At 47.3% G+C, this 26636-nt stretch overlaps 1 protein-coding gene across 1 annotated transcript in view; it reads right to left on the bottom strand.

Moving 5' to 3' along the window:
* The window catches only part of Fam227a (family with sequence similarity 227 member A), a 55329-nt gene extending 28739 nt beyond the window's left edge, over positions 1–26590 (bottom strand). Inside the window, exons 1-8 of the mRNA XM_075959884.1 lie at positions 26367–26590; positions 15832–16051; positions 13037–13119; positions 6219–6288; positions 5506–5585; positions 3400–3546; positions 1596–1697; positions 798–902 (exon numbers count right to left, since the gene is read on the bottom strand). Coding sequence (XP_075815999.1) covers positions 798–902; positions 1596–1697; positions 3400–3546; positions 5506–5585; positions 6219–6288; positions 13037–13119; positions 15832–15973 — 729 coding nt within the window. The 5' untranslated portion in view covers positions 15974–16051; positions 26367–26590. The remainder of the gene's footprint in view (positions 1–797; positions 903–1595; positions 1698–3399; positions 3547–5505; positions 5586–6218; positions 6289–13036; positions 13120–15831; positions 16052–26366) is intronic.
* Between the last annotated feature and the right edge of the window lie 46 nt (positions 26591–26636).

The following is a 26636-nucleotide window of genomic DNA, read 5'->3' as shown; positions in this document are numbered from 1 at the left end:
CTGCCCAGAGCACAGCCAGGGAAACAGCAAGACATGGAAATATATACACTGCATACGCATGCATCTCCCTATGACTATCTACTCCAAACAGGATCAATTGAACTTTGTTTGACAAGGTCTCACTATGCAGCCCAGGAATTTACGTGAATCATCTCTCTGCCTGCTGAATGCTGGAATTACAGGTGTGAACCACTATACAGGCTGAGAGGGGGTCTTCTCCTCTCTTCTCTTCTCTGCGTGATGCTGGAGACTGAACTAGGATCTCACGCATGTTGAGAAGCACTGTTTCAGGGCAACACCCCCAGCTCCAGGGAGTTCAATTATTGTTTTTATTTCTGTTTTGATTTGTGACTAAACTTTTCTCCTATCCATACTTCTTCCTCAGTGAATTTCTGTCTGTAGTTTTTGGAGCCTACCCTGGAACTAGCTCTTTTTTTTTTTTATAAATGTTTTGTTTTAAAGATTTTATTTATTTATTATGTATACAACATTCTTCCTCCCTGTATGCCTGCAGGCCAGAAGAGGCGCCAGATCTCATTACAGATGGTTGTGAGCCACCATGTGGTTGCTGGGAATTGAACTCAGGGCCTCTGGAAGAACAGTCAATGCTCTTAACCACTGAGCCATCTCTCCAGCCCTGGAACTAGCTCTTATAGACCAGGCTGGCCTGGAACTCACAGAGATGCACCTGCCTCTGCCTCCCAATTGTTTGGATTAAAGGCATACGCCACCATTGCCTGGTGAGATGTCTAATTTTTTTTAAACTGTTTTAGACTTGAATGTTTTGTGATACTCACTTTTATGAGCGCCTCTTCATAGTGGGACCTGATTGTCTTGAACAACAGGAAGGCGTAATTTCGGGCTATTCGGTCAAATAGCTTGTTTTGGATCTCCTTGTTTGGCTGCCAGGCGAGAGACAGAGAATTATCAGCATGCGTGCTGCAGCTGCCAAGGGGCTGCCACGCTTTCTCTTTCTCGTTTGTTGTTTTATCAGAGATGGCCTCACCAGGAGACCCCAGGCTGGCCTTGAATATGCACCACCACACCTGGCAGGGGTCTGCGATTCAGGCAAAGCACTGATCTCACCTCAGAAGTCTTACTCGCTAGAGCAGTGGTTATCAACGCTGTGATGACCCCAACTTACACTTATTTTCAATGTTACGTCATAACTGTAAGTTTGAAACTGTTATGAGTTGTAATGTAAATATCTGATATGTGACCCCCTGGGAAAGGTCATTTGAGACCCCCACCCCCACCCCTGCAAAGGGGTCACAACCCACAGGTGGAGGAATGAGCTGTTTGTCTGCCGTCCATATTTACACAGCACGTATGGAGTGTCAGGAAAGATAAACTCCTAAGTCTGGGCCAGGAGGTCCCACGTTCTCCTCTCTCCCCTGTCCTGGACCCGCTACTTAGCAGCGACCGACTGCTCAAGCTCAGGGGAGCTGAGCTGAGGTTCAAGTACGTGGGTGGGGCAGGAGTAGGGAGGTGAGAGGCTGGATCTGCAGAGGTGACTCACTGGAACAGAGGGACTTAGAACTTGGTCCCATAAGAAGGCAAGGCCAGTGAGGGAGGAGACACAGGTTCACATTTACCTGGTACCGTTCATGAAACAGCCACCAGAAGCTGTCCAGCCAGATGGCGCTCAGGGTGGGAGAGGATAGAAACTTCTCTAATTCTCTGTCTAAACAGTAAGACTTGAAAAGAAATGAAGTTTACATTAGTATCGTGGCCATTATTATTATTACTGCTATTGTTGCTCAAGACAGGGCCTCACTATGTCCCCTGTACTAGGAGCTTGTGATTCTCCTTGTCCCAACCTCCTGAGGGCTGAATTGCTAGCAATGAAAACAAAGAAAGAAGCTGGGCGGTGGTGGCACACACCTTTAATCCCAGCACTCAGGAGGCAGAGGCAGGAGGATCTCTGTGAGTTCGAGGCCAGCCTGATCTACAAGAGCTAGTTTCAGGGCAGGCAGCAAAGTGACACAGAGAAACCCTGTCTTCAAAAACCAAAAACCAATAAATAAATAAATATAAAAACAAAGAAAGAAAGAAAAAAACCCTAACCTTTCAGTGAGTCTCATGATTTTCATGGTCCTATGCTAAGTGACATTACATTTTCTCTTAACCTGGCTAGAATCTCTGAGCACACATTATTATCACATACTAGGAAACTGAGGCTCCATAGTTCAGGACACTGAGGACTGCAGAGCTCAAGGACTTACAGTAATATGGCCAGCAAACGGCAGAACCAGTACTAGGAACCCACAACTCTAGAGAGAGTCACCCAGGCATCTATGACACAAGGCAAAGGGCAGAGCCACGAGACTCTGCTGAATCAGTAATAAATACACGTTAAGTCAAAAATGAAAACAGTTGGGGGCTGAAGAGATGGCTCAGCGGTTAAGAGCATCGCCTGCTCTTCCAAAGGTCCTGAGTTCAATTCCCAGCAACCACATGGTGGCTCACAACCATCTGTAATGAGATCTGGTGCCCTCTTCTGGCCTGCAGGCATACACGTAGAAAGAATATTGTATACATAATAAATAAATAAATAAATAAATATGAAAACAGTTACACACAAACTCAGCTTATGCTCTCCCCACCATATAGCATATATGACTGAGGGACGCCTGTGTGTCTGCTCCTGGATCACACGCCTTCGGTCTTCATCTCACTCAGGCGGGACTCAGCACAGGCAGGTGGCGGGAAGGAGAAGGAGGAAAAGGGGAGGAAAAAAAAAGAAGGGAAGAAGAGAGATAGAGACAGGGAGATAACTGGGGGTGGGGGGGTAGCAGCGAGTACAGTTGCCTGCCATGCGAGTCCCAGGAATGGAGGGAGGGCTGACTAGTTAAGGCCCAATGACCAGAACCATTTGGGGGAAAGAGATCATGCAGCCATAAAAGATGAAGAGGCCTAGCCACAGGGTCACCAAGAGCACTCTGACTGTCTTCTTCTGCAGACCTCCACTGAGCTGTCGCCTGCCTCTGGCATTGTTTCACCTAAGCATGAAGCATCTTGGGGCATCATCACTCTTCCCTCCAGAGCCCTGTGCACGAGCCTTGTTGGGGAATACTCCACACCCAAATCAGAATTGTTCTTACTGGAAAGTGATCGAAGTCAGGCTGACCTACGTGCCACAGAGCAGTTGAGAGAACAGCAGATAGCCCACAGACAGACATGTAGATATGAATGTTCTTGCTCCAGTTGGTTTTTTTAATAGCACACATGATCAAAACACACTGCAAGGCTGGCAAGAGAGCTCAGGATGTAAAAGCACTGCTGCCAGCACTGACCACGGGTTCTGCCCCTCCAGTAGAGTCCTCTGCCTCGGCAGGCGGCAGGCAGCAGGCACGCCTGTACAGCTGGAGTGAGCTGGCTCCCTGCTCTCTCCCTTACCTTGCCACTAAGCGGGTTTTTCTCAGACCGGATCACATTGCCCACCATATCGCAGAAGTCCACGCCATTGGGAAGCTTGTTGGGCTTCGTTTCATCAAACGGGGGGTGTTGGTGAAGCTCTGCCAGCAGGTTTTTATCTGCTCTTTTCTAACGAGAAAAAAAAGCATACTATGAAAATGGGATCCATCATCTCGACAATTTAAAACAAGAACATGCCTCCCCCTCTACACACGGCGCAACAGACTCACAGACAGGGAGCAAATGAGAGCTCCCCGACCCCAGCACCACTCCCCGATGCCTGCTGCGTCAGCTCTGCTTTCCTTAAAGCTCTGAGCAAAGACTTCCAAATACATTTATGTTAGCCCTCCTCCTCTCCCACCTGTCTCTCCAACACATACACACTTTTATGTCCTAGTTTAGACACCTAGCCTTATTCTAGATTTTTTCAGGGTGTGTGTGTATATGTTTATGTATGTATGCATGCGTGTATGTATGTGTATACTGTTCTCAAAATTATCATGTAAACTGCCACATGCTAATTGACTTCTCCCTCATTACTTTCAATATTATTGTCATTAATATCTCAGAGCACATAGTCCTCTGCCTCTTTGTGCCATTTATTTAGCATGATTTTCAAGACAGAGTTTCTCTGTGTAGCCCTGGCTGCCCTGGAATTCACTCTGTAGACAAAATTGGCCTTGAACTCAGAGATCTGCCTGCCTCTGCCTCCCTAGTGCTGGGATCAAAGGTATGTGCCACCACTACCCAGCTATCATGAATTTCTTAAAACAGTAATATTTATCAAAGAATGTAACTGTCTCAATATATGACATTACTTAATATATATCATTAAATTAAATTTTATAACCAAATGCAAACATGACAGTTGATAAAAAAAAAGATGGGACAATGCAGGAAAATGAAATGAGGGATGCAAGTACCATCAGCCCACAGCACCTACTGATACACTGTGCTGGGCTAGCTGTTTACTTTTATAACTTGGCCATGGAAGGGGACAGTGAGAGAAGAGCTTGCTGAGTGACTGTGCTGATCCTGAATCAGAGGTCATTCTGCCATTTACTCCATATGCCACCTCAGGCGGGACAACTATACTCAGACACCATCAATGCGTGTAAGGCAATTTCACCTCAGACCCAACCACCGGGCTTTGTGCTGTTTCGGAATTTACTAAGTTAAAGGTGATAAAAAGATAATGGAAATACGAGCAATCAAGATGGGTCAGCGAGCGAGGATGCCAGCGACTAGGTCTGATGACACGAGATCAAGCCCCGCGAGTTACAAGGTAGAGAGAGAACTGGCTTCTGCAAGTTGTCCTCAGGCCTCCACATGTGTGCCATGGCATGTGCACCGCTCCCCCCATACACACAAAATTAATATAGTAAATTATTTTGTCAGAAAAGATAATGCATTGTTTCCTAAGGCTTTCGGTACAGGTGATCTGGATAGTTTAAATACCCATTTTTGGGGTTCTTTTTGAAATTAAAAAATTGCAATGTTGGAGACAGAACCCAGGGCTTTGTGCATGCTAGACAAGCCCTCTACCCCTGAGCCACACCCCTAGCCTGTGCTGTGACTCTTGACAAGGACAGCTGTCACTGGACTTGCCGGCAACAGAGCGGGCTGGCCTTGGGCTGGAGAGCTGAGTGGAGAGCTGTGCCTGTCCTTTGACGTGTTGCATGGCCCTGGACCATCATCTCCGCTTCCTGGCACATCTGCAATGATCACCATAACCAGGCTGGCTGGTGAGTGGTGACATGGGACCCTCTGTGGAGAAGGCACATGGAGTTGTGTGGTGCCATGGCAGTGAAACTGGAAGACTTTATCTAAGTGGAGACGCCTCAGCTCTAACAGTAACAGACACAGGACTCTAGGACACTCTAACTGCAGAGGCTGGGTTCAACTCTGCCCTTTCAAGAGTGACATGAGCAATTCTAGAATTAAAGTATTGCCAGATCTTTGAAAAAGTGAACCCTGCCTTTCTCTGTGAGTCGCTATCTACACACCAAATCTTCCTTCCTGAAGAATAAAACCCGTTTTGTTCATGGTAGAAACCATTGGTACAGCAACATGGCACTGGGCTCTTACCCTTTTTGTCAGGTTCACCTTGGCGTTCCGGAGCTCCGAACCTTTGCAGGATATCGGTGACTCTTCCTTTGGTCTCCTGGCTGAGAATGGAGGAGAAGTTAAATATGAAAAGCGGTGGCTGCACCTGCTACTGGGAGCTAAGACTGCTGGAGAGAGCTGCCTGGTGGCGGTCAGACTGCTGGACTGGCCTATCTGTTCAGAAGCAGAAGGGAAGACAAGACTCTGCACCAGGAAAGCTCCTCCCCAGCAGGACTCTCCTGGGTGTGTGTGCGCGTGCGTGCGTGCGTGCGTGCGTGCGTGCGTGCGTGCGTGCGTGTGTGTGTGTGTGTGTGTGTGTGTGTATGGCACCACCAGGTGGAGCTTTATAAAGAAGCAGGGATCAAAGCACCTGGTGTGATGTCACCTAGCAGATAGCCCGGCGTGGTCTTGTCCCTCCCTCCTTCCTCGTCCAGTGTCAGGTCTGATGGAAGGCTACCACAGAGGAGGACAAAAACTATCCTCAGGTAGAACTCTGGATTATAACTCAATTGCATTTCAAAAATTAAAAATTAACAACTGGGGTTTTTCTCAGTGGCCGAGCAAGTGCTTGGCACGTGCAAGGCCCTGCGATCTATGCTAGCACAAAACAAAAATGCTGAAAAGGATCTAAACTTAAGAGAATAAAAAACCAAACCCCACAAAAGCACTTTTCAGACTGAGAAAGGATTTTTTGCCTCTGTCTCCCAGGCTGCCGTGAGTTTTCTCTTTTAAAGACTTCTTCTCCAACTCATATTCCTCAATTGCCTTCAAAAATCAGAAGAAGAAGAAAAAAAAACAGGGCATTAGAGATTGATGCAAATCCAGGGAAGGGGTCAGGGGTCAGGGATTGGAGCTTTATCCTACTGGCATCCAAAGGCCTGAAAAAGAGTATGTAGCCAAGTACCTCTTCTCTGCCCCACGGGTGGTAGGGACCTTGGGCCATCGGTGTCACTGACATGGTCCCATTGTATGTCATCAATACAAATCTCACCCAGCACCCTGCATCATGCTGTCCTCCTGGCTCCACTTCTGGGAGCACAGGATGCAGAGCAGGGTTCTGACTGCAATCCACAGGTACACACATGCCATCTTTCCGTAAGAAGGTAATAACCACACCTACCTTCCATGGCCTCTCTAAGGACCCAGGAGAAAGAATTTGGTGCATTTTGCACACAGCCCAGAGTTGTCAAACAGGTACTTACTAGGGGCTAACCCTTTATCAATCAGTCACCCTTGACCTCTCACCAGAGCCCACTGTAACTCTGATGCTCCCCACCCTCACCTTAGAAAAGGAAAGAAAAGGGAATGTCAATGCCCTCACAATGTATTGCTTGTCAGCTAAGGGGCTAACTGTGCTTGGATAGAGTTCTCTATGGAAGTGCTGGATGTGTCGCCCAGTAGAATGGGTTCCAGGATGGTAGAAGTGACCTCACAGTCAAGCCTGGTGCATAAAGGCAACAGCAGACAGATCTGTGCACTCACATACATACTCGGTCCCTGATGTGACCAGGGGCTCCGCTAAGTCCCAGCTAGGTTGAGCATGTGTTACATACGGCTCATCCGATCCCTATGGATGCTCTCAGGTAGGTGGATTATTGTGGGGCCTCTTACCAGATGTTGAGGCTCATTCCCTCCCGTCTGGTGGTCTGACTGGAAAGCTCCCACACCCAGTGCTACCCTCCCACAGGAATACATGCCTGCACAGAATCATCCAGAGAGCGTGTCTGCGTACCCTACTGCTATTCACAACTTGATTCCAATCCCAGCTCAGAGGTGGGCCGCGAACTGATGCTAGCGGTCCCCCCATTCATAAAGAATGGCTTCGCTTGTATGAGAAGAAAATCAGGACCAGCAAGATGGCTCAGCAAGACGACCCAGCAAGACGACCTTAGTTTGATTCCTGGGACCCACACAGTAGAAGGAGAACCAACTCCCACGAGCTGTCCTCTGTCCTCCATGTGTGCCGTGGCGAGCATCTATGTGCTCACATTCTCTCCCCCCTCTCTCTCTAACCATACTCATCGCACTGAGAAACTACACTTCTAGGGCTTTATTCTGCAAATGAGCCCTGTGGTGGTTGATTTTTGTCTTCTTGACACAAACTAGAGTCAGCTGGGAAGAGGGACCCTCAGCTGAGGAATTGCCTCCATCAGACTGGCCTATGGGCAAGTCTGTAGGGCATTTCCTGACTGATGATTGATATGGGCAGTGCCACCCTTGGCAGGTGGTTCTGGGTTGTATAAGAAGGCAAACTGAGCTGGAGAGATGGCTCCGTGCTTTAGAGAACTTGTTGCTCTTCCAGAGGACCCAGATTCAATTCCCAGCAACTACATGGAGACTCATAATCCATAATTCCAGCTCCAGGGGACCCAATACATGCAGGCAAACAGTCATACATATAAAATAAGATAAATCTAAAGGGAAGTAAGCCAGACAGTCAGCCAGGCAGCTAGTGAGCCATGAAGAGCCGGCCAGTAGCAGCTCCATTTCCTGTCCCCAGGTTCCTGCCTTGAGTGCCTGCCTTGGCTCCGCTCCGTGATGGACTGTAGCTGTAAGAGGAAACAAATCCTTTCCCAACCACGTTGCTTTTGGTAAGTGTTTTATCACAGCAACAAGAAGCAAACTAGATCAAGGCACTGAAACAGTCATATGCTCCCTATGCTCAAATGTTCACTATGCTCAAATGTTCACTACGCTCAAATGTTCACTACGCTCAAATGTTCACTACGCTCAAATGTTCACTACGCTCAAATGTTCACTATGCTCAAATGTTCACTACGCTCAAATGCCAGAGAGGGGCTGCAGAGATGCTCAGCAGTTAAGAGCCCTTCCAGAGGACCGGGTTTAGATCCGTGCACCCAGACAGGCTCTCACAGCTGCCTGTAATCCCAGCTGCAGAGGGTTTGAAGTCCTCTTCTGGCCTCCGTGGGCACCCGCACACACATGGCATATGTTCACACAGACACATACATCACTGTTTTAAAATACCATTGAGGGGCTGGAGAGGTGGCTCAGAGGTTAAGAGCACAGGTTGTTCTTCTAGAGGTCCTGAGTTCAATTCCTAGCAACCACATGGCTCACAATCACCTATAATGAGATCTGATGCCCTCTTCTGGCGTGCAGGCAAACATGCATGCAGAACACTGTATACATAATAAATAAAATAAAATAAATACCATTGAGATATTTATCATTGGAAAATAAATTGATTATGCTCAATCCAACCTTTGGAATACCACGAGGCCACTAAAATAATAGGCAGGCCAATAGTACTGGCTGAAAAGAGTTCCCAAGAGGCATTTGTTCTGAAAATAGATCAATGAATAAATTAGTAAGACAAAAGCAGGCTGTGAGAGAGCATTTATAGCATGATCCTGCATATATATACATATCTTAACCCAGAGGAATGTAGTGCCCGTAAAAATAACCTACAAAAGTTCTGGAAGAATCCATGGCATAGGAATAGCAATGGGTACCTCTAGGGAGGAAAGTTGGCAAGAAAAGGATGGCTTTCACTTTTCACTAATAAATAGTCTGCATATTATAAAACAGTATGTATTACTCAGCTATTTAAACTTTTTAAAATATAAACAAAAAACCAGGTGTGTTGATACACCTTTAGTCCCAGCACTTTATAAACAGAGAAAAAGGGATCTCTGCAAGCGGGAGGCGGCCTGGTCTGCATAGTGAGTTCTGATTCACCAAGTGCTACATAGTGAAACTCTCTCATTCTCTTTTTTCCCCCCAAGACAGGGTTTCCCTGTGTAGCCCTGCCTGTCCTGGAACTCACTTTGTAGACCAGGCTGCCTCGAACTTACATGGAGTCGCCTGCCTCTGCCTCCTGAACGCTAGGTTTCCTGGTGATGAGAACATATCTCAAAGGAAGAAAAAATTTTTTAAAAAAAATTAAATGCAACAGCTGGTCGGTGGTGGCACACGCCTTTAATCCCAGCACTCGGGAGGCAGAGGCAGGCAGATCTCTGTGAGTTTGAGGCCAGTCTGGTCTACAAGAGCTAGTTCCAGTACAGGTTCCAAAGCTACAGAGAAACCCTGTCTTGAACACCGCCCCCCAAAAAAAATAAATGCAAGAGAAAGAATGACACAAGAGCTGTAGTCCTCAGAAACTGATACTGGGAAAGCCGGGGTGATCAGGGAGAAAAATCTGGAGGCAGATCACGAGGTTAGAGACACTTGGCAAAAAGCAAGACGCCGTGGTAGGAAGAAGAGTGAGAAAGTGGAGTGAAATGACAGGTCGAGGGCCTGGGTTAGACAGACCAAAAATGCAAAGAGCACTTACAGGAAAGGAGAGGAAGGGAGGGATGGAGGGAAGAGGGGAGGAGGAGGAAGGGGAAAGAAGAGAGGAGGAAGAGGCGGGCATCACCACCAGGAGAACACTATGTGCCAAAAACTCCCGGGGAAACTTCCCTTCCAACAGCGGGGAGGGTCATCTAGTCTAAGCTTCTCATTAGATCTGGAGACCTGTGTCATGCTGGGGCTGGAGAGATGGCTCGGCAGTTAAGAGCACTGACTGCTCTTCCAGAGGACCCAGGTTCGATTCCCAGCACCCACATGGCAGCTCACAGTTGTCTGTAACTCCATCTCTAGTGGATCCAACACCCTCACGCAGACATACATGGAGGCAAAGCACCAATGCATGTAAAATAAATTAATTAAAAAAAACGAAATGCACGCGCCATTAATTCCAGCACTCAGGGAGCAGAGGCAGGTGGATCTTTGTGAGTCTGAGTTTGAAGCAAGTTCCAGGACAGCCAGGGCTACACATAGAAACCCTGTCTTGGAAAACTATGAAAAAAAGTGAAACAAGCAAACATAACATGTTCGAGAATCCTGAGTGGCTGGGACGGTGGCCAACTGAAGAGCCCCTACCCTGACCAGAGCCACTGTGTCCGTGTGTCTCTGCATGTTTGAGGATTATGGAAGGGCTTTAGATTTTAATAAAAATAAAACCAAACTAATCTGCAGACTTCTCGTTTCCAGGCCATCAGGTAAGAGAGCCACAGCCACCACTCTGCCCTAGCAGTAAAAGTCTGAACACACCGAAACAGCAACAACTCTTCTCAGAACTGTGAGGACTGGAGCCATGGAGCAGGTGGCGGCCTCCAAACTGAGAAGGTGGGCAGAGACAGGGGACCGATGCCCTGAAGCAGAAAGCCAGAGGAAGCAGCTCTGGGTGCCACTGGAGACCCTGCTCCATTGCTGAGGAGCTGCTGGGGCAGCGTGGATGAACAGAGGTGAAAACTGCAGGGGTCACAGAAGCCAAGTCAAGATGGGCCACCATCCACCATCCTAAATGTACAATGTAAAACTCTAAAGCCATAGCGGATAAGGTCGGAGCTCCCAAGTGACCCTGGGACTGACAGTGACTTTTTAGACATGGAACCAAAGGCCAAAGATGAAGTGGAAAGTCATTGACCTTTTTAATATCTGTCTTCCTCAGACATTGTCAAAACAATGAAATGACAAGCTACAGACTGGGGTAAAATGTTTGCAAAAGGTATGCCCAATAAAAGATTTATCTAACTATAAAAACAAGAGAACTAGTAGCTCAATTTTTAAAGATGGGCCTATGACCTAGGAAACACCTCATGTTTTAATTCCCCACCCCAGCCCATCGCTGTGGTAGAATAATCTGATAAAAGCATCTTATTGCAGCTCACAGCTCAGGAGGCTAGCCCAGCACAGGAGGCAAGCCCAGCTCCGGAGGCTAGCCCAGCACAGAAGGATAGCCCTGAATAGCCAAGAGTTCACAGCAGCAGATGCTCAGAGCAGCAGGCACATTGCATTCCCAGTTGGAAAGCAGAGCACACTGAATGTGTGCCCAGTACCTATTCTCCATTAACAGAGTCCAGGATCCAGCATATGGGTGCCATCCATAGTGGGCAGGGCGCCCCACCTCAACTATATAATCAACACAGCTTCCCAAAGACATCAACAGAGGCCAATCTCCCTACACTGTCAAGTTGACAATTAACACTGAGAACCCCACTGGGCACTGGTGTGCACATCTTCAATCCCAGCACTCAGGAGGCAGAGGCTGGCGGATCTCTGAGCTCAAGTCTGGTCTACAGAGCAAGTTCCAGGACAGTTAGAGCTGTTACAAAGAGAAACTCTGTCTTGGAAAACAAACAAACAAAACATTAAGAACCTCATTCTCATCAAAAAACACAGAGAAAGCTGGATGGTGGTGGCACACGCCTTTAATCCTAGCACTTGGCAGCAGAGGCAGGCAGGTCTCTGAGTTTCAGGCCAGCCTGGTCTACAGAGAGAGTTCTAGGACAGCCAGGGATACACAGAGAAACCCTGTTTCAAAAAGGAGGAGGAGATATAGGAATGATGAAAAAGCAATGAAAAGATGCCACATCCTGTGTTGTCCGATCATCGTGTGAAACCCTACCATACACCTACCAGGACAGCCAAGTTCAGAACACCAATACCACCAGATGCTGGTGAGGATTCCAAGCAAAGGAACCCCAGAGCTCACTGGTGGAAAGACAACACCTTGGAAGCGGCTTTGATAGTGTGTCCTTTGGTATTTACCCAAAACAGCTGCACTCACAGTGATAGCTTGCACAGGGATGTCCGGCTTTAGTCTTAGTTTCCAAAGCACGAGAGTGACCAATATGCCCAAGGAGGGGAGTAGATCAACAAACTGCTGTACATCCAGATAATGGGGTATTAGCAAAAGCTGTAAAGGAATGGGCTATCCAGGGAAAGCCAAGGAAGAACCTTCAAGGTGCATTACTAAGTGACGCCTGAAGCTACACTGCGGGATTCCAAGGTCACAGCATTCTTTAGGGTTGAAACTACACAGACAATAAGTAGATCAGTGGCAGCCAGAGGTTGGGAGGGAAGGGAGCCCAAGGGCCGTGTGAGTAGCTGGGGTGTGAGGCTATTCCCTATGCACTGCAGAGGCAGATGATACACATCATTGCGCATGGTCCACACTCATCAGGAGGGAAGCCTAAGATAAAGTAAGGGGGTCGGCAGTAATGCTGGGGGCAGGAAGGGTTTGCTGATTATAACTGAGGTATGGAGAGGTTGATGGGGCAGGTTACACATGTGTGAGGGTGGGGCGTACGGTATATATGTTCACTGCAAATTTAAAAACTTCTCTTAAGAAGCAGCCTGCTGGAGCTGGAGAGAGAGCCCAGCAGTTAAGAGCTCCTGCTGTTCTTTGAGAGGACCCGAGTTCAGGGCCTTCCACATTGACTCAGAACTACCTGTAACTCCAGCTCCAGGAGACCCAGCGCCCTCTTCTGGCCTCCAAAAGCACCCATGCACATGTGGCATACACACACACACACACACACACACACACATACATACTTTTTTTAAAGTCGGCTAATTTTTTAAAAGTGAACTTTGAAACCTCAACTGTACAAACATGTGTTTGGAGGGGTACAGAGCCTGCAGGGCACACCTCGAATGACTCTCCCTAGGACCCTTTCTTCCCAAAGGCCTTGCCTGAGCTCCAGTATCTGCTTCAACTCACCGAGAGGCTGACCCACAGACTGGGGACCAGGTCAATCTCAGTAATCTTCTGGTTCACCTGACTCATGGAGCCAATGATGCATGCTGGGAGGCAAGTTGCTAAGGAAACTCCAGGAGGCGAGCAGGCACCCATGGCAGAGGGGTCTCGTCGGCCAGGAAGGTGTCCAGGCTACACCATCTCTCTACTGACTCATTCCTTCTGCCAACATTCCTGACTTCATCAAGTCTAAGTGAATCACTTTGTAAATTATAAATGAAAATTTATGAACCGGTGTGAGCACTCATCTCTGTGATTCCAGCATTTAGGAGGCTGAGGCAGAAGGGGTGCCATGAATTTGAGGCCAGCCTGGGCTTCATAGTAATCTCTGGGTTAGCCAGGGCTATAGTGTATATCCTGTCTAAAATAAAAACAAAAAAAGAAAAAAGCAAGCAGACAAACAACGTCAAGAACAAAGAGGAAGGGCTCAGAGATGGCTCAGAGATGCTCAGAGGTTAAGAGTACTGACTGCTCTTCCAGAGGTCCTGAGATCAATTTCCAGCAACTATATGGTGGCTCACAGCCATCTATAGTGAGACCTGGTGCCCTCTTCTGGCCTGCAGGGATACATGCAGGCAGATGCTGTATATATAATTAATAAATAAATCTTTTAAAAAAAGAACAAAGAGGAAGAGAAAAGGAGACGGAGGAGAAAAATAAGTGTTGTAGCCACCTTGTAAAGTACTAACCAAGGAAAAAGTTGTCCACACTGCCTCCAGCCTCTCTGTTGGAGTCTTTTTTAAAAATTTACTTAGCTTTATTTTATGTGCATTGGTGTGAAGGTATCAAATCCCCTAGAATTGGAGTTACAGACAGTTGTGAGCTGGGAATTGAACCCAGGCTCTTTGGAAGAACAGCTAGTGCTCTTAGCTACTGAGCCACCTTTCCAGTCCCTCTGATGGAGTCTCGAGAGCTTTCTTTTTCGGGTTTTGTTTGTTTGTCTGTGTAGCCATCCCCCTGCCTCAGGCATGCACCCCTGCACCAGCTTGCCTTCCAGTATTCCGTGCAAGTATAATCACACTGTCAACGGATGCCTGGCTCACGTCCATGACTTCTCTTCCACAAGAACGTGCCCGACGGCCACATAATAACAGGCCACTTAGAACGCACACCTCAGCAAGCTTTCCTATTGCTGGGCTGTTGCTCTGTAAGCCACTTACAGCCTCTCTCAACAGCAAACAAAGCTGGGGTGAGCATGGCACAGAGAGGTTTCAAATTTTGGAATACTCTTTTTTTTAAAAGATGTTTTAATTTTATGCATGTATGCTTGTGCCTGAGTGAGTGTACGTATGTGCATGCTAGTGCCTGTGAATCCCCTGGGGTCAGCTAGGGGTGGCTGTGAGCAGCCTGATATGGGCGCTTGTAACTGGGCCCAGAGCAGTGAACACTCTTGAGAGCAGAGTCATCCAGCCTCTTTTGTCTTTCTTTTTTTTTCTTGATTTCTCAAGACAGGATTTCTCTGTGTAACAAACCCAGCTGTCCTGGCACTTGCTCTGTAGACCAGGCTGGCCTGGAACTCACAGAGATCCGCCTGCCTCTACCTCTCAGGTGCTGGGATTAAAGGCATGCACCACCACCACCCAGCTCCTGGGATATTTCTTTAAGAGAGATTTTCAGGTGTAGGATGACTGGGCCAAAGGGCACCTGCTATCATCGTCTCTCAATTGAACCTCTCTTTGAGTCCAACTGGTTCTACCTTATCTGATAGCCTCAGACCTCGATAAACCTCATAATCCTGTCACTCCCTCCTTCCCCATAAAGCAGGCTCGCTCTCCCTTTCATGAACCGCAAGGGTTCTTATCGGTGAGAACGGCACTCGGAAAGTGAAGACACCAAGAGGGACGTGTGATAATGACAAGGCCAAGTCGAGTGTGGAATTAAGAAAGGCATTAGAAAGAGCCCCAAGAAAGTATCCAGATCCAGATGGGATCACACTAGCTGGTGTCTCTAGAAGGGTCGGGGAGAGGAATGTGGGGAGGGAGGCAGAGTGGAAGATGTAGGCTGCCTGGCTTGTGGGATGGACTCTGAGATGGGGTCTGTGCGGCAGGGAAACAGTTCAGTGGAGAGGGCAGGGGCAGGCAGAGCCTGCGTGGATGCCAGAGGGGCAGACTGAGCCTGGGCAGTGGGCTAGCCGGTGAGGAGAGGGGAGGTCAACCAGAGGAAATGAAGGATCTGAGTGGTGGGCTCAGCTCTCTGGGGACAGAGGCCTAGCTCCTGACTTCCTAGTTCTGCCTGTTGTGTCCACAGCCCTAATTCCTAGGAAGGAAGAGTAAGCGGAGCCAATTCAAAACTTTCCCCCTCTTTTAACAGATCTGACCTGGGCATCTTCCTTTTGAGTGCCCTCTGCTTAAAAAATAACCCTCAGCCAGGAGGTGGTGGCACACACCTTTAATCCCAGCACTTGGGAGGTAGAAACAGATGGCTCTCTCTAAATTCAAGGTCAGCCTGATCTACAAAGCAAGTTCCAGGATAGCCACGGCTGTTACACAGAGAAACCCTGTCTCGAAAAACCATATATATATATATATATATATATATATATATATATATATATATATGTGTGTGTGTGTGTGTTAAACCTCAAGTTAAACAACTCTTCCAAACATCACACTCCTTTAGAGGCAAATAGGACTTCCATGCTCAGAAAAAATGACCATGGTATGTAGAGTGGGCTAACAGGTAGCATATATGAACCTAAGCATTCATTACACCATGAGAGGTACGTGGTCTGACCGTGAGTGGCAGCTTTGGAAGGATACTGGGGGGATGGTCTTGCAACTGTTTCCTCAAAGAATTCTCCTGTGCTTTCCGGGCATTGACAGAGACCACCTGGTGTTCATCCAGTGGTATCATGGGCAAGGCAGTGACGTTGATGACATCTATCTTCTTGGCAGATTCCATTAGTCAGGTTCTTGTAAACTGGCAGGCAGGAAGTTTCCTCTCTTTTCCCACTCCAACCTTATTCTTTATCCAGGCAGCCTGCAAGGATAAAATGGCATGAAACCATCTCAGGAAACAAAAGCGGAAAGATGCTCACAACAGCCCGCTGAACGAGGATGACAAGGCGCGGTGCACACAATTAAGCAGGAAGAAAGGCTTTTGTTTGGGAAGTCCTTTATTTTTTTTTCCAAATGGATGCAAAAATATTTACTCAAAGTTAACTGGGTTTTTTAAAATATTTATTTGTTTATTATGTATACAATATTCTGTCTGTGTGTATGTCTGCAGGCCAGAAGAGGGCACCAGACCTCATTACAAATAGTTGTGAGCCACCATGTGGTTGCTGGGAATTAAACTTAGGACCTTTGGAAGAGCAGGCAATGCTCTTAACCACTAAGCCATCTCTCCAGCCCCAAAGTTAACTGTTTTATGCAGTTGTCTTCCCCCTCAATAGCCTCGCCATGACCTCATCCTTTACATCCGTATCATGTTAGCAAAGTAATCTCCACCTTTGAAACCACAGTTTTAAAAAATATACACAAATGTGTGGTGCTTGTGTGGAATGAACTAGATTGTCACCTGTCCCCTTATTTTTTTTTAGATTTATTTATTTATTATGTATACAACATTCTGCCTCCATGTATGCTCACACGCTAGAAGAGGGCACCAGATCTCATTACAGGCGGTTGTGAGCCACCATGTGGTTGCTAGGAATTGAACTCATGACCTGTGGAAGAGCAGCCAGTGCTCTTAACCACCGAGCCATCTCTCCAGCCCTCCCCCTATTCTTTAGAAGCAGGATCTTCTATTCAATCCAAAGCTCACCTTTTAGCTAGTCTGACTTGCCAAAGAGCTCTGGGGTTCCACCGTCTCTGTCCCCCAAATGCTAGGGCCACAGGCACTAGCGGCCATACGTGGCTTTTTTTTTTTGACACATAGCCACCACTGCACGGCCCATGTGTGTTTTCTTGCACACATAGATGTGTAGCACTGGAGTGCCTGGTGCCGGTGAAGAGACTGAGTTACAGGTGGGTGGGAAGCACCACGTGAAAGATGTGGTTTCCTGGTGGCAGCCTAGCTTAAACACATAACATGGAAGCCAGGCAGTGGTGGCACACACCTTTAATCCCAGCCTCGGAGGCAGAGGCGGGCCGATCTCTGTGAGTTAGAGGCCTGACTGGCCTACAAAGTGAGTTCCAGGACAGCCAGAGCTGCTACACAGAAAAACCTTGTCATGAAAAGACAAAAATATATAATAATAATAAAATTTATATATTTATTATATATGATAAATAAATGTATAGATAACATAAAGGGGCTGGAGAGATGAATCAGCAGTTAAGAACACTGGCTGCTCTTCCAAAGGACCTGGGTTCAGTTCCCAGCATCCACATGGCAGCTCATAACTATCTGTAACTCCAGTTCCAGGGAATCTGACACTCTCATACAGATATACATGCAGGTAGAACACCGATGTATATAAAATAAAAACAAATCATTTAAAAAGTTAAAGCTATATATAACATGGAAAGCCTGGGGTTATTTATAACCTAAGAGGGCTATTTGTTAGATGAGTTCTGAGGTCCTCAGAGACAGAGCTCTGTGATGCAGAATACAATTCAGCAGTGAGATGAGGACCACTGAAGATGGGGCCAGGTAGAGCCTGGGTGAGTCTGTGCAGGAGGGCCAGCCAGTGAGGGGAGGTGAAGTCCCCTGTTAGGATGGTAATTGTTCTTATCCACCCAGCCATGTGCCCAATCCCCAAAATTCATGTTTCACAATCCACCCTGATATCAAGGCTGCAAGGATAGCACATTTTCTATATATAAATATCTTATGCTATACCCATAGAAAAAAATAAACAAATATACAAAAACACCACAAAAAAAACAAAAAATCAAAAAAAAACCCCACATATCCTTGGTTAAGGGCTAAGATACAGAACAACTCAAAATAAAACAAAATGCCCAAATTTGGTAGCATTAATTTAATACAATGATAACCTCGGTAGTCACTTTGTCATTGATAATGTGTGAGCGCAGTCCTGAGTCTCCAAAGGCTGAGAAACTGGTAAGCAGATACCCCAGTGTCTCCTCCCCTCGGTACCTACACACTGCCAGTTCCCACTGCATATTTCCCCACGTGGTCGGGTGCACAGTGCGCCCCTTTAAACCCAGCACCTAGCGGGCAGAAACAGGTGTATCCTTGAGATCGAGGCCAGCCTGGGCTACAGAGTGAGTTTCAGGACAGACATACACAGAGCAGAGAAACCCTGTCTCAAGCAAACAAACAAACAAAAAAGGTTGGGGGGGTGGCTCAAGACTTAAGACACTTGCTGCCAAGTCTGATGACCAGAGTTTGATTGCTCACAACCTTCACCCCCCTACACACACACACACACACACACACACACACACGAGGGGAAGGAAAGAACCCATTCCCTCAAGTTATCCCCTGACACATATGCCATGCTACGCTCACTTCCTCCACTCCAATGGGTAAGTAAATAACTGTACCGCATTGAAGGGAAGAGTGTGTGTAGCCTGGCCAGCAGCATGCTTTGCAAGGAAGTATAAAGAAGGCCTGCTCTGTGTGCTCACTCAGTCCCTTTAACTGCTCAGCCTAAACTGCTCAGTTCCTAAACCATGTCTAAGAGGAGAAAGGGGAGGGGAAGTGGCAAAGGAGACAGAAGGGGAGGGGAGATGTAAAAATGAACAGCCATGCTGGCCACATCTTTACCTTCCCTGAGCAGCGGCAGTATGGGGTAGATTAAATTGGTGAATCCGATTTGTAAAGTCCTAGCTGGGAAGGCAGGTGGCCTCGGCTTGGACAAGGAATGCCATCAAGGTAATAGACATAAAATAGTAGTGTCAAAATACTACAAGGAGTCAACCACAGTAGCAAAATATCCACATGGCAAAGCCCTTAAAACACACATACTATTCTTAAACAATTGTCAAAGCCACCAGGCAGGGTCCGGCAAAATGACTCAGTAGGAAAAGGTGACCTGACTTTGATTCCTGGATTTACGTAGTAGGAGGGAACTGACTGCACAAGCTGCCTTTGGCCTTATATGTGCACTGTGGCACACACACCTTCAATCACGACTACATAAATCTAATTTAAAATAAAAAGTCAGAGGGTAGAGGGCTGGGAATACGGCTCAGGGGTCTGCTGCTCTTGCAGAGACCGTGCCTTTGTGTCCTGGCACCTCACGCCTGGCAGCTCACACCCACTCGTAACTCCAGTGATTTGATGCCCTCTTCTGGCCTCCTCTCTCATCTGCATGTGAGCTTGTGCCTACTCATGCATAAAAATAAAATCAACCTCTAAGAAAACTCAGCAGTATTTGTCTTAATATTCAAAATCTAATGACATAAGAAATCTTTTCTGTTGTCATTGCTTTGTTTTTGAGATAGGTCTCTCTCTGACTGCGCTGGAACTCGCTCCACAGACCAGGCTGACCTTGAACTCAGATCTGCCTGCCTCTGCCTCTTGAGTGCTAGGATTAAAGGCATGTGCCACCACCACCTGGCTACAATAAAATATGTTTAAAAGGCTACTTTAGTCTACCAATCTTTCACTCCTTTTTCTGCATACACTTATTCATTGAGATTCTGGCTCGACCTGGCTACAGAGGCCTTCAAGAGGGCGTCTGGCAGGAAACCAGCTGTGGCAATTTCTGGTACTAAAGGCCTCATGCTCCCTCCCCAGGGCAGGGTTGATTTCTGGCTGAGTCTGTACCTTTTCTAGGACAGAAAGCAGGAAGCTAATTCTTTTTTTTCTTTCTTTCTTTTTTTTTTTTTTTTTTTGGTTTTTCGAGACAGGGTTTCTCTGTGGCTTTGGAGCCTGTCCTGGAACTAGCTCTTGTAGACCAGGCTGGTCTCGAACTCACAGAGATCCGCCTGCCTCTGCCTCCCGAGTTCTGGGATTAAAGGCATGCGCTACCATCACCCAGTTTAGGAAGCTAATTCTTAACATGATTTTAAGGCCCAAGTACTCCCGTGTGTGTGTGTGTGTGTGTGTGTGTGTGTGCGCTTGTGCATATGCCTATGTAGGTACATACGGAGGCCAGAGGATGACGTCAATCAATTCTCCATGTTTTATGAGATGGGGCTCCTCATTGTTTACCATTTCAGCTAGAGTGGCTGACCGACACAAGCCTTGGGATCTCCTAGCCTGAACCTCCCAGAAAGAGATGACAGGTGTGTCACCTCTAGACGTAGTGGAACTGTGGAGAGTGGAGCCGATAAATGACGCAGATGAAAGTCTAATGCAATGGCCAACTTTATTCAGAACCTCAGACAATTTATTCTCAGGGTTAAGAAAGGTCACGTAGGACTAGGGTTCTCCTGAGTTCACGCCGTGTAGAATTCCAAAGACAGGCTGCTCACGGCAAGAACGCGTTCTCCCACAGGTGTATAACTGAGCAACACCAGCAAGCAGTACTGGGAAATCTGAGGTGAGTTTGGTCCTATCTACTGCACCTGGGTGGAGCACACAAACACACCCCAAGAACAAGTCTGTGTTTTGGAGAAACTGGGGTCACGACTCCTCTTGTTTCCTTAGAGTGTTCTCACAAGCACACAGAATCCTCCTCCTGTGACTCCATGCTGGACCGTGCTGGACCGTGCTGGACCATGCTGGACCGTGCTGGACGGTGCTCTGACACAGGAGCACACCACCAAGACTGGTTATTTACGTGGATTTGGGGGGGTCCCGGCTCAGGTCCTCATGCTTAGGCAGTAAGCACTTTACCCACCAAGAGAACTCCCCAGCCATCCCCGCCTCCAGCTGGGTATTTAACCTAGAGCTTCAGGAGTTAGGCAAGCTCCCTTCCCCTGAGCTTTATCCCCAGCCCTGTATTTTGTTTGTTTTTCAAGACAAGGTTTATCTGTGTAGCCCTGGCTGTCCTGGAGCTCACTCTGTAGATCAGGCTGGCCTCGAACTCACAGAGATCCACCTGCCTCCGCCTCCCAGTGCTGAGACTAAAGGTGTGCACCACCACTGTCCCATGCTGTACTGATTCTTTTTTTTTAAAGATTTATTTATTTATTATGTATACAACATTCTGCCTCCATGTGTGTGCCCACATGCCAGAAAAGGGCATCAGATCTCATTACAGATGGTTGTGAGCCACCATGTGGTTTCTGGTAATTGAACTCACGACCTCTGGAAGAGCAGCTAGTGTTCTTAACCACTGAGCCATCTCTCCAGCCCCCATGTACTGATTCTTATAGAAACTTTTAACTTTTCCTTTTTATGTTTTTTAATTTTTTTTTTTTGGTGAGTTCACATGCTCCAGTGTGTGTAGAGGTCAAAAGACAACGTGTGGGAGACAAGTCTCTTTCCATCAGTGGGTTCCAGAGATCAAACTCAGGTCATCAGTCTTGGCTGCAGGCATTATCTGCAGAGCTCTGTGGCAGCCCTGACTTAGTCTTAAGAATAGAGACAGAGGTAGGTGGATCTCTGTGAGTTCTTGGCCATCCTGGTCTATAGAGTTCCAGAACAGTCAAAGCTACACAGAGAAACCTGGGAGAAGGGGGAGATGCGGGGGGTGGAGGTTAGGGGACTGGAAAACCCAGGGCTCCAGACCACTCCGCAAGTCAGCATTCCAACTATAAATGAAACCAAATCTCTTTGCGTTTCTGGACCTGAGTTTTAAGACAAGATTTGGAGAGGTGCTACAGGGAGGCCACCAGAGAGGACCACTCAGACACAGGTAACAGTCAATAGAATGTCTTTATTCCAGCCAGTTGGGACTACACTCAGGTATTCAAGGGCCCAGGTGTGGCCTCGAGTGTGCAGAACACAGAGTTTTTAAAGGCAGAATCCTGGCATCTCACCCAGCAGCTGCTTTGCAGCAGTAAGCAGTTTTAACAGAAGCTATGGTAAGCACTTAGCTGGAGGGATTTCCACGCTGACAGACAATTTAGCAGAAGCCAAATTAGCTAGGACATCCCAACCTTGGGTTCCTAGAACAGGGCTGGGTAATTTTCCATGGGATTCTCTATCAAGAAGAACAAATTCTTGTTAAACCTGAAATGGCTTCAGCAAGAATACAAGATGGGCTGGCCAGTGGTGGTGCATGCTTTTAATCCCAGCACTTGGGAGGCAGAGGCAAGCAGATCTCTGTGAGTCCAAGGCCAGCCTGTTCTACAGAGCAAGTTACAGGATAGCTAGGACTGTTACACAGAGAAACCCTGTCTCAAAAATCAAAATAAACAAACAAATACAAGATGGAGGAACCTTTGCATTGTCTCACCCTGTCACATGTGACCCCATGACTCATTGCAGCTCTCTCTCAGGAGTTATAACCGTAGGACAACAGTCCTCCTCAGCACAAGCCTTCTAGGGCTTTCTGTATCCATAGAAAACTGCCCAACCCTTTGTCCCTAACTTTAGGACACTCTGGCCTGTCTCCTGGGTCCAGTCCTATAACATGTATCTCCCTCCACATCCAGAGTATAAGACGAGGGGATGGGGAAGCCAGAGTCTTAGATCTTGTCCTCACGCAGCTCATACAGAACGAAAGGAGGGAGCTAAGGTCATGGAGAAACCAACCTAGGTCTACCTACCACTCCTTCCTGCACCCTGCTCCCCCAGTTCAGTCTCCCTCCCCACTCTTCTCCCCAGTTTTGCACTCCAGAGGCCTGGCCCACAGACTTCTTTCTGGTTCCCTGTCATGATATGTTCTTTTAAGAAGATCTTTATTAATGGGCGCAGGAATACATATAGTAATGGTACACACGAGGAGATCAGAAGACAACCTCATGTAGTCAGCTTCCTCCTTCCAGCTGGGTTCCAGGGAGAGCGCTCAGGTTGTCAGGCCTGTGTGATGAGCACTGGGGACCGGCTCAGTCAGGTCATGCCGTGCTCTTATTGCCCTTGTGTCTTTGTATATGAGGTCCCATCTATGGACTTAGTCCCAGGTGATACATCATCTTTAGAAAGACCCGGGATTAGTCCAGGTCACCAGGACCACAGAGTAGACCCTTTTATGTGGCTACTTTAACCTGTTACAGCACTTAATATATACAGCTGGTAGCTGGCTATGGTGGCACATGCCTAAAACCCCAGCAAGGTAAGTGATGGGACTCAGGAAGGAGGATCAAGAGTTCAAGGCCTGCTTTGGCTACCTCACCAAACCTTGTCTCAAAAAAGAAAACCTGAACTGGAATGACTCACTTCTGTTTTTCTCCATTAGGAGTATAGTGATATTTTGTTTATGATCTAACAAATGATGCTTGCCTGCAGACCAGAGTGCAAAGCTAGCCACACCAGTCAGCCATACAGGCCAGGCAGTGGTGGTACACAACCTTAATCCTAGCAGCCACGCTAGTTAGCCATAGAGGTCAGGCGGTGGTGGTGGTGCATGCCTTTAATCCCAGAACTAAAGGGAAATAGAAGGCGAGATGAGACAGGAACTCATTCTCTTTTCAGTCTGAAGATTTCTTAGAGATAAGAGCTCTTCAGTGGTTGGCTGCTTTGCTTCTCTGATCTTTCAGCTTGAACTCCAATATCTATCTTTGGGTTTCTATTATCTGTACTACATAGTAGAATTACTCCAGGGGCAATCACTACAATTAATCACTCAATACTTGTTTTTGTTTTTTTTTTTTTTTTTGGTTTTGGTTTTTTGGGGTTTTTTTGGAAGAAGTTGCCTATCGCAAACTGTCCTATGGGAGGGATGTAGGTTCTTGTGCTCACACGGACGCACTAGGGAAACCAGGAAGGTTAAACACACAGGGCTTATCTTCCAAGGGGGAGTGCACAACCTGTTTTCCCACCCAGAAGGCACTGACATAGTTAACAGCCTGATGACCTCTGCACTATCTGTGTGGTCAGATCGCACTGACCAACAGACCCTGGAGCTTGTCTGTCTCAGTCCATCTACAGCACCGTCCTCCTCCAGACCCTTATCACATGTCACATGTTATCACATCAGTCCGTCTGCAGCGCTGTCCTCCAGACCCTTATCACATGTTATCACATCAGTCCGTCTACAGCGCTGCCCTCCAGACCCTTATCACATATGTTATCTTGAACTTTCTTTCTCAGTTTTCTATAGAACCCATTTTCCCGGAAGATGTTACTTACACTTTACAAAGAGTTTTGACGCAGTCCTATCTTAAGCTTTGTTGTACCCGTGGGATTGAGTTAATTATCACCAGGAAACTTCTTTTTACTAATTGTGCTGTGCTTAAATGTGCCTAAAAGAAACTACTCAGGGTCAGACTCTTGAAGTGTGAGCCAAGACCAGCTACTGAGTCCTGTTGAATTGAACTACCTGTGTATCTCCCTCTGATCTGACTCCGCTGGTCTTGGTGGTTGCAGGGATCGCTCCATACCAACCCATGACCCTGACCAAGCCCATTGGATGGAAGGGAAGACTGACCTAGGCCCAGGTCAATACTGTTTCTTGCCCTTTGCTCCTAGTCTTTAGCCGGCATGTCGAACAGGGAGAGGTGAGAGGAGGCAGCTGCGTTTTAGGGCTTCTCATTGTCCTCCTACCCATTCCCCAGAAGGGCTGGAAAATTACACTCTGTTCTCTAAGGAGCTAGGCTCAGATGACTCTGTCGGAAGCTTCCAGCTTTAGCCTAACGCTATTACTCATGCCAATGTGAGAACTGAGTAGCGTGTTTCTAAAGAGGAATGTTTAAAATACACACACTGCTCCAGGCTGAATTCTTCCTCATACCATTTAAGGGTACGTGTGCTCGGGAGCACAGTCGTAGCTTGTAGAGGAGGGAGAGTCAGCTTCACTGAAAGCTGCCCTGTGGCAAGCACGGTGCCAGGTGCTGAGCGTGGATGAGTGAGTGCCAAGAAACTTTCCCCTGGGGGCATTCTGGCAGCTGGGATTTGAAAATGCAGACTGTGGAGTCAGACTTGGGTTCACTGTCAACTTTCAGCACTCAATGACTACTAAGGACCTCACACAGACTAGCAAGTGTGCTCTAACTGTACACAAGAGGGTCAACTAAGTCAGACTGGATCCATGTCCCCCTAGTGGGGCAGGCTATTGGGGTAGACTTGTAGAATTAAAATAAGTGCATAACTATAAATTGTAATTTATAAAAGTTATGCATATGACGACGAGTTAAGACTCATATTGCTTCCAGAGGCGGTCCACAGGGATGGGTATGAGATAACATAGTATGCTCTCTTTAGCTTCTTTTGAGACAGGGTCTCACTATGTAGCCCTGGCTGGTTGGCCTGGGACTTGCTAGTTAGCCCAGGCTGGCCTCCAACTCACAGAGATCCCTGCCTCTGCTTCTTAAGCATTTTGACAGTTTGTTTCGACCTTGTTAGAGAGGTCAATGGTGATGCAGGAAGAGCAGGAGTTAATTGGTTAAAGGGGAGAAGAGAAAGCAATAAGGCCAGACGAAGGCTCCATAGATACTGCCCATCCCGGCAGCCATTAGCCACATGTGAAAACAAAGTTCTTAAATTTGGTTAGTGTGACCGAAGAAGGTAAATTTTATTTTAAAATTAAAAACCAGTCAATCAATCAATCAATATGATTAAGCATATTTTGGACAAACCGAGTAAAATAAAGCAGTAGTCAAGTTAATCTGTTTTGATTTTACTTTTAACAGCGTAGGGTCAGGTGTGGTAGCACTAGCCTTCAGTCTACAGTACTCTAGAGACAGAGGCAGGAGGATTTGGAGACCAGCCAGAACTACAAAGTGAGCCCAAGTTTCAAATCCCAAATCTATTTTTTTTTAAAAAAAAAAGGAAAAAGGAAAAAACTGTAGGGGCTGAAGCCAGGTTTAGTGTATGTCTGTAATCCAGCACTGAGAGGCTGAGGCAGGATGAGCTGAGAACCCCCGGGGAAGCCTAGGCTGCCCAGTGAAAGGTGCTTTGGGTACAGCTCATAGGTGAAGCACGGGATCTGCGTTCCCAAGGCTCAGGGCTCAACAACAAAAAACTGCTAGAATGACCGCAAATTACAAATGTGCTCTACTTTATGTTTCTCTTGAACCAGGGAATGGTTAATTTTAGATACGGTTAATTTTGATCGTGAAACTCTCTCTTCTAATGCAGCGTGGCAAAAGAGGAGGAAAACGGCTTGCACTTTGGTCTTATCCTTTACTATGGCTGGGATGACACCTAGTGCACCCACTAGGCCGCCAGGAAACATCTCCTGGATGGCGCGTTTCATTTACTTTACCAACAGAGCACACCCAATACACGCCATTAGGACTTGAGGAATTCTGGAGGGGATTCCTTGTTCACTGGGTGACCTTCCTGGACCTCAGTTTCCCTTGCTCGTGGGCATGAAGAGGCAGATCTGGCAGGAGCCAGTTTGCTGCTGGCAAGCAGTTGTCCTCTGTCTGTTCGTCTGTCTTACCTGAAAGCTTCGGGAGAATCCCAAAGCCTCAGGGCGGGTTCCGCCACGGGTCCCTCCGGTGACCCGACGGAGCTCCGGATGGCCGCTGGCACCCGGGACCCCAAACCACTGAAAAGCAGCGTATTTTGCTTTGTGGCCGGGGCGGGGCAGCCGGAGAGCAGGCCATTTTGCTACTGTGAGTCCAGCCCGGGTCACTACACACTCCTTTTCCACAATAATGCAGCCCTGAGTTGGCCCAGTGGCTGCCACACGCGGTTACCATGGCGACGG

The sequence above is a fragment of the Microtus pennsylvanicus genome, chromosome 2 (genome assembly GCF_037038515.1).
Source record: "Microtus pennsylvanicus isolate mMicPen1 chromosome 2, mMicPen1.hap1, whole genome shotgun sequence".
Lineage (NCBI taxonomy): Eukaryota > Metazoa > Chordata > Mammalia > Rodentia > Cricetidae > Microtus > Microtus pennsylvanicus.
The sequence above is the reverse complement of the archived record's forward strand: the minus strand, read 5'-3'. Positions and strand labels throughout refer to the sequence as shown.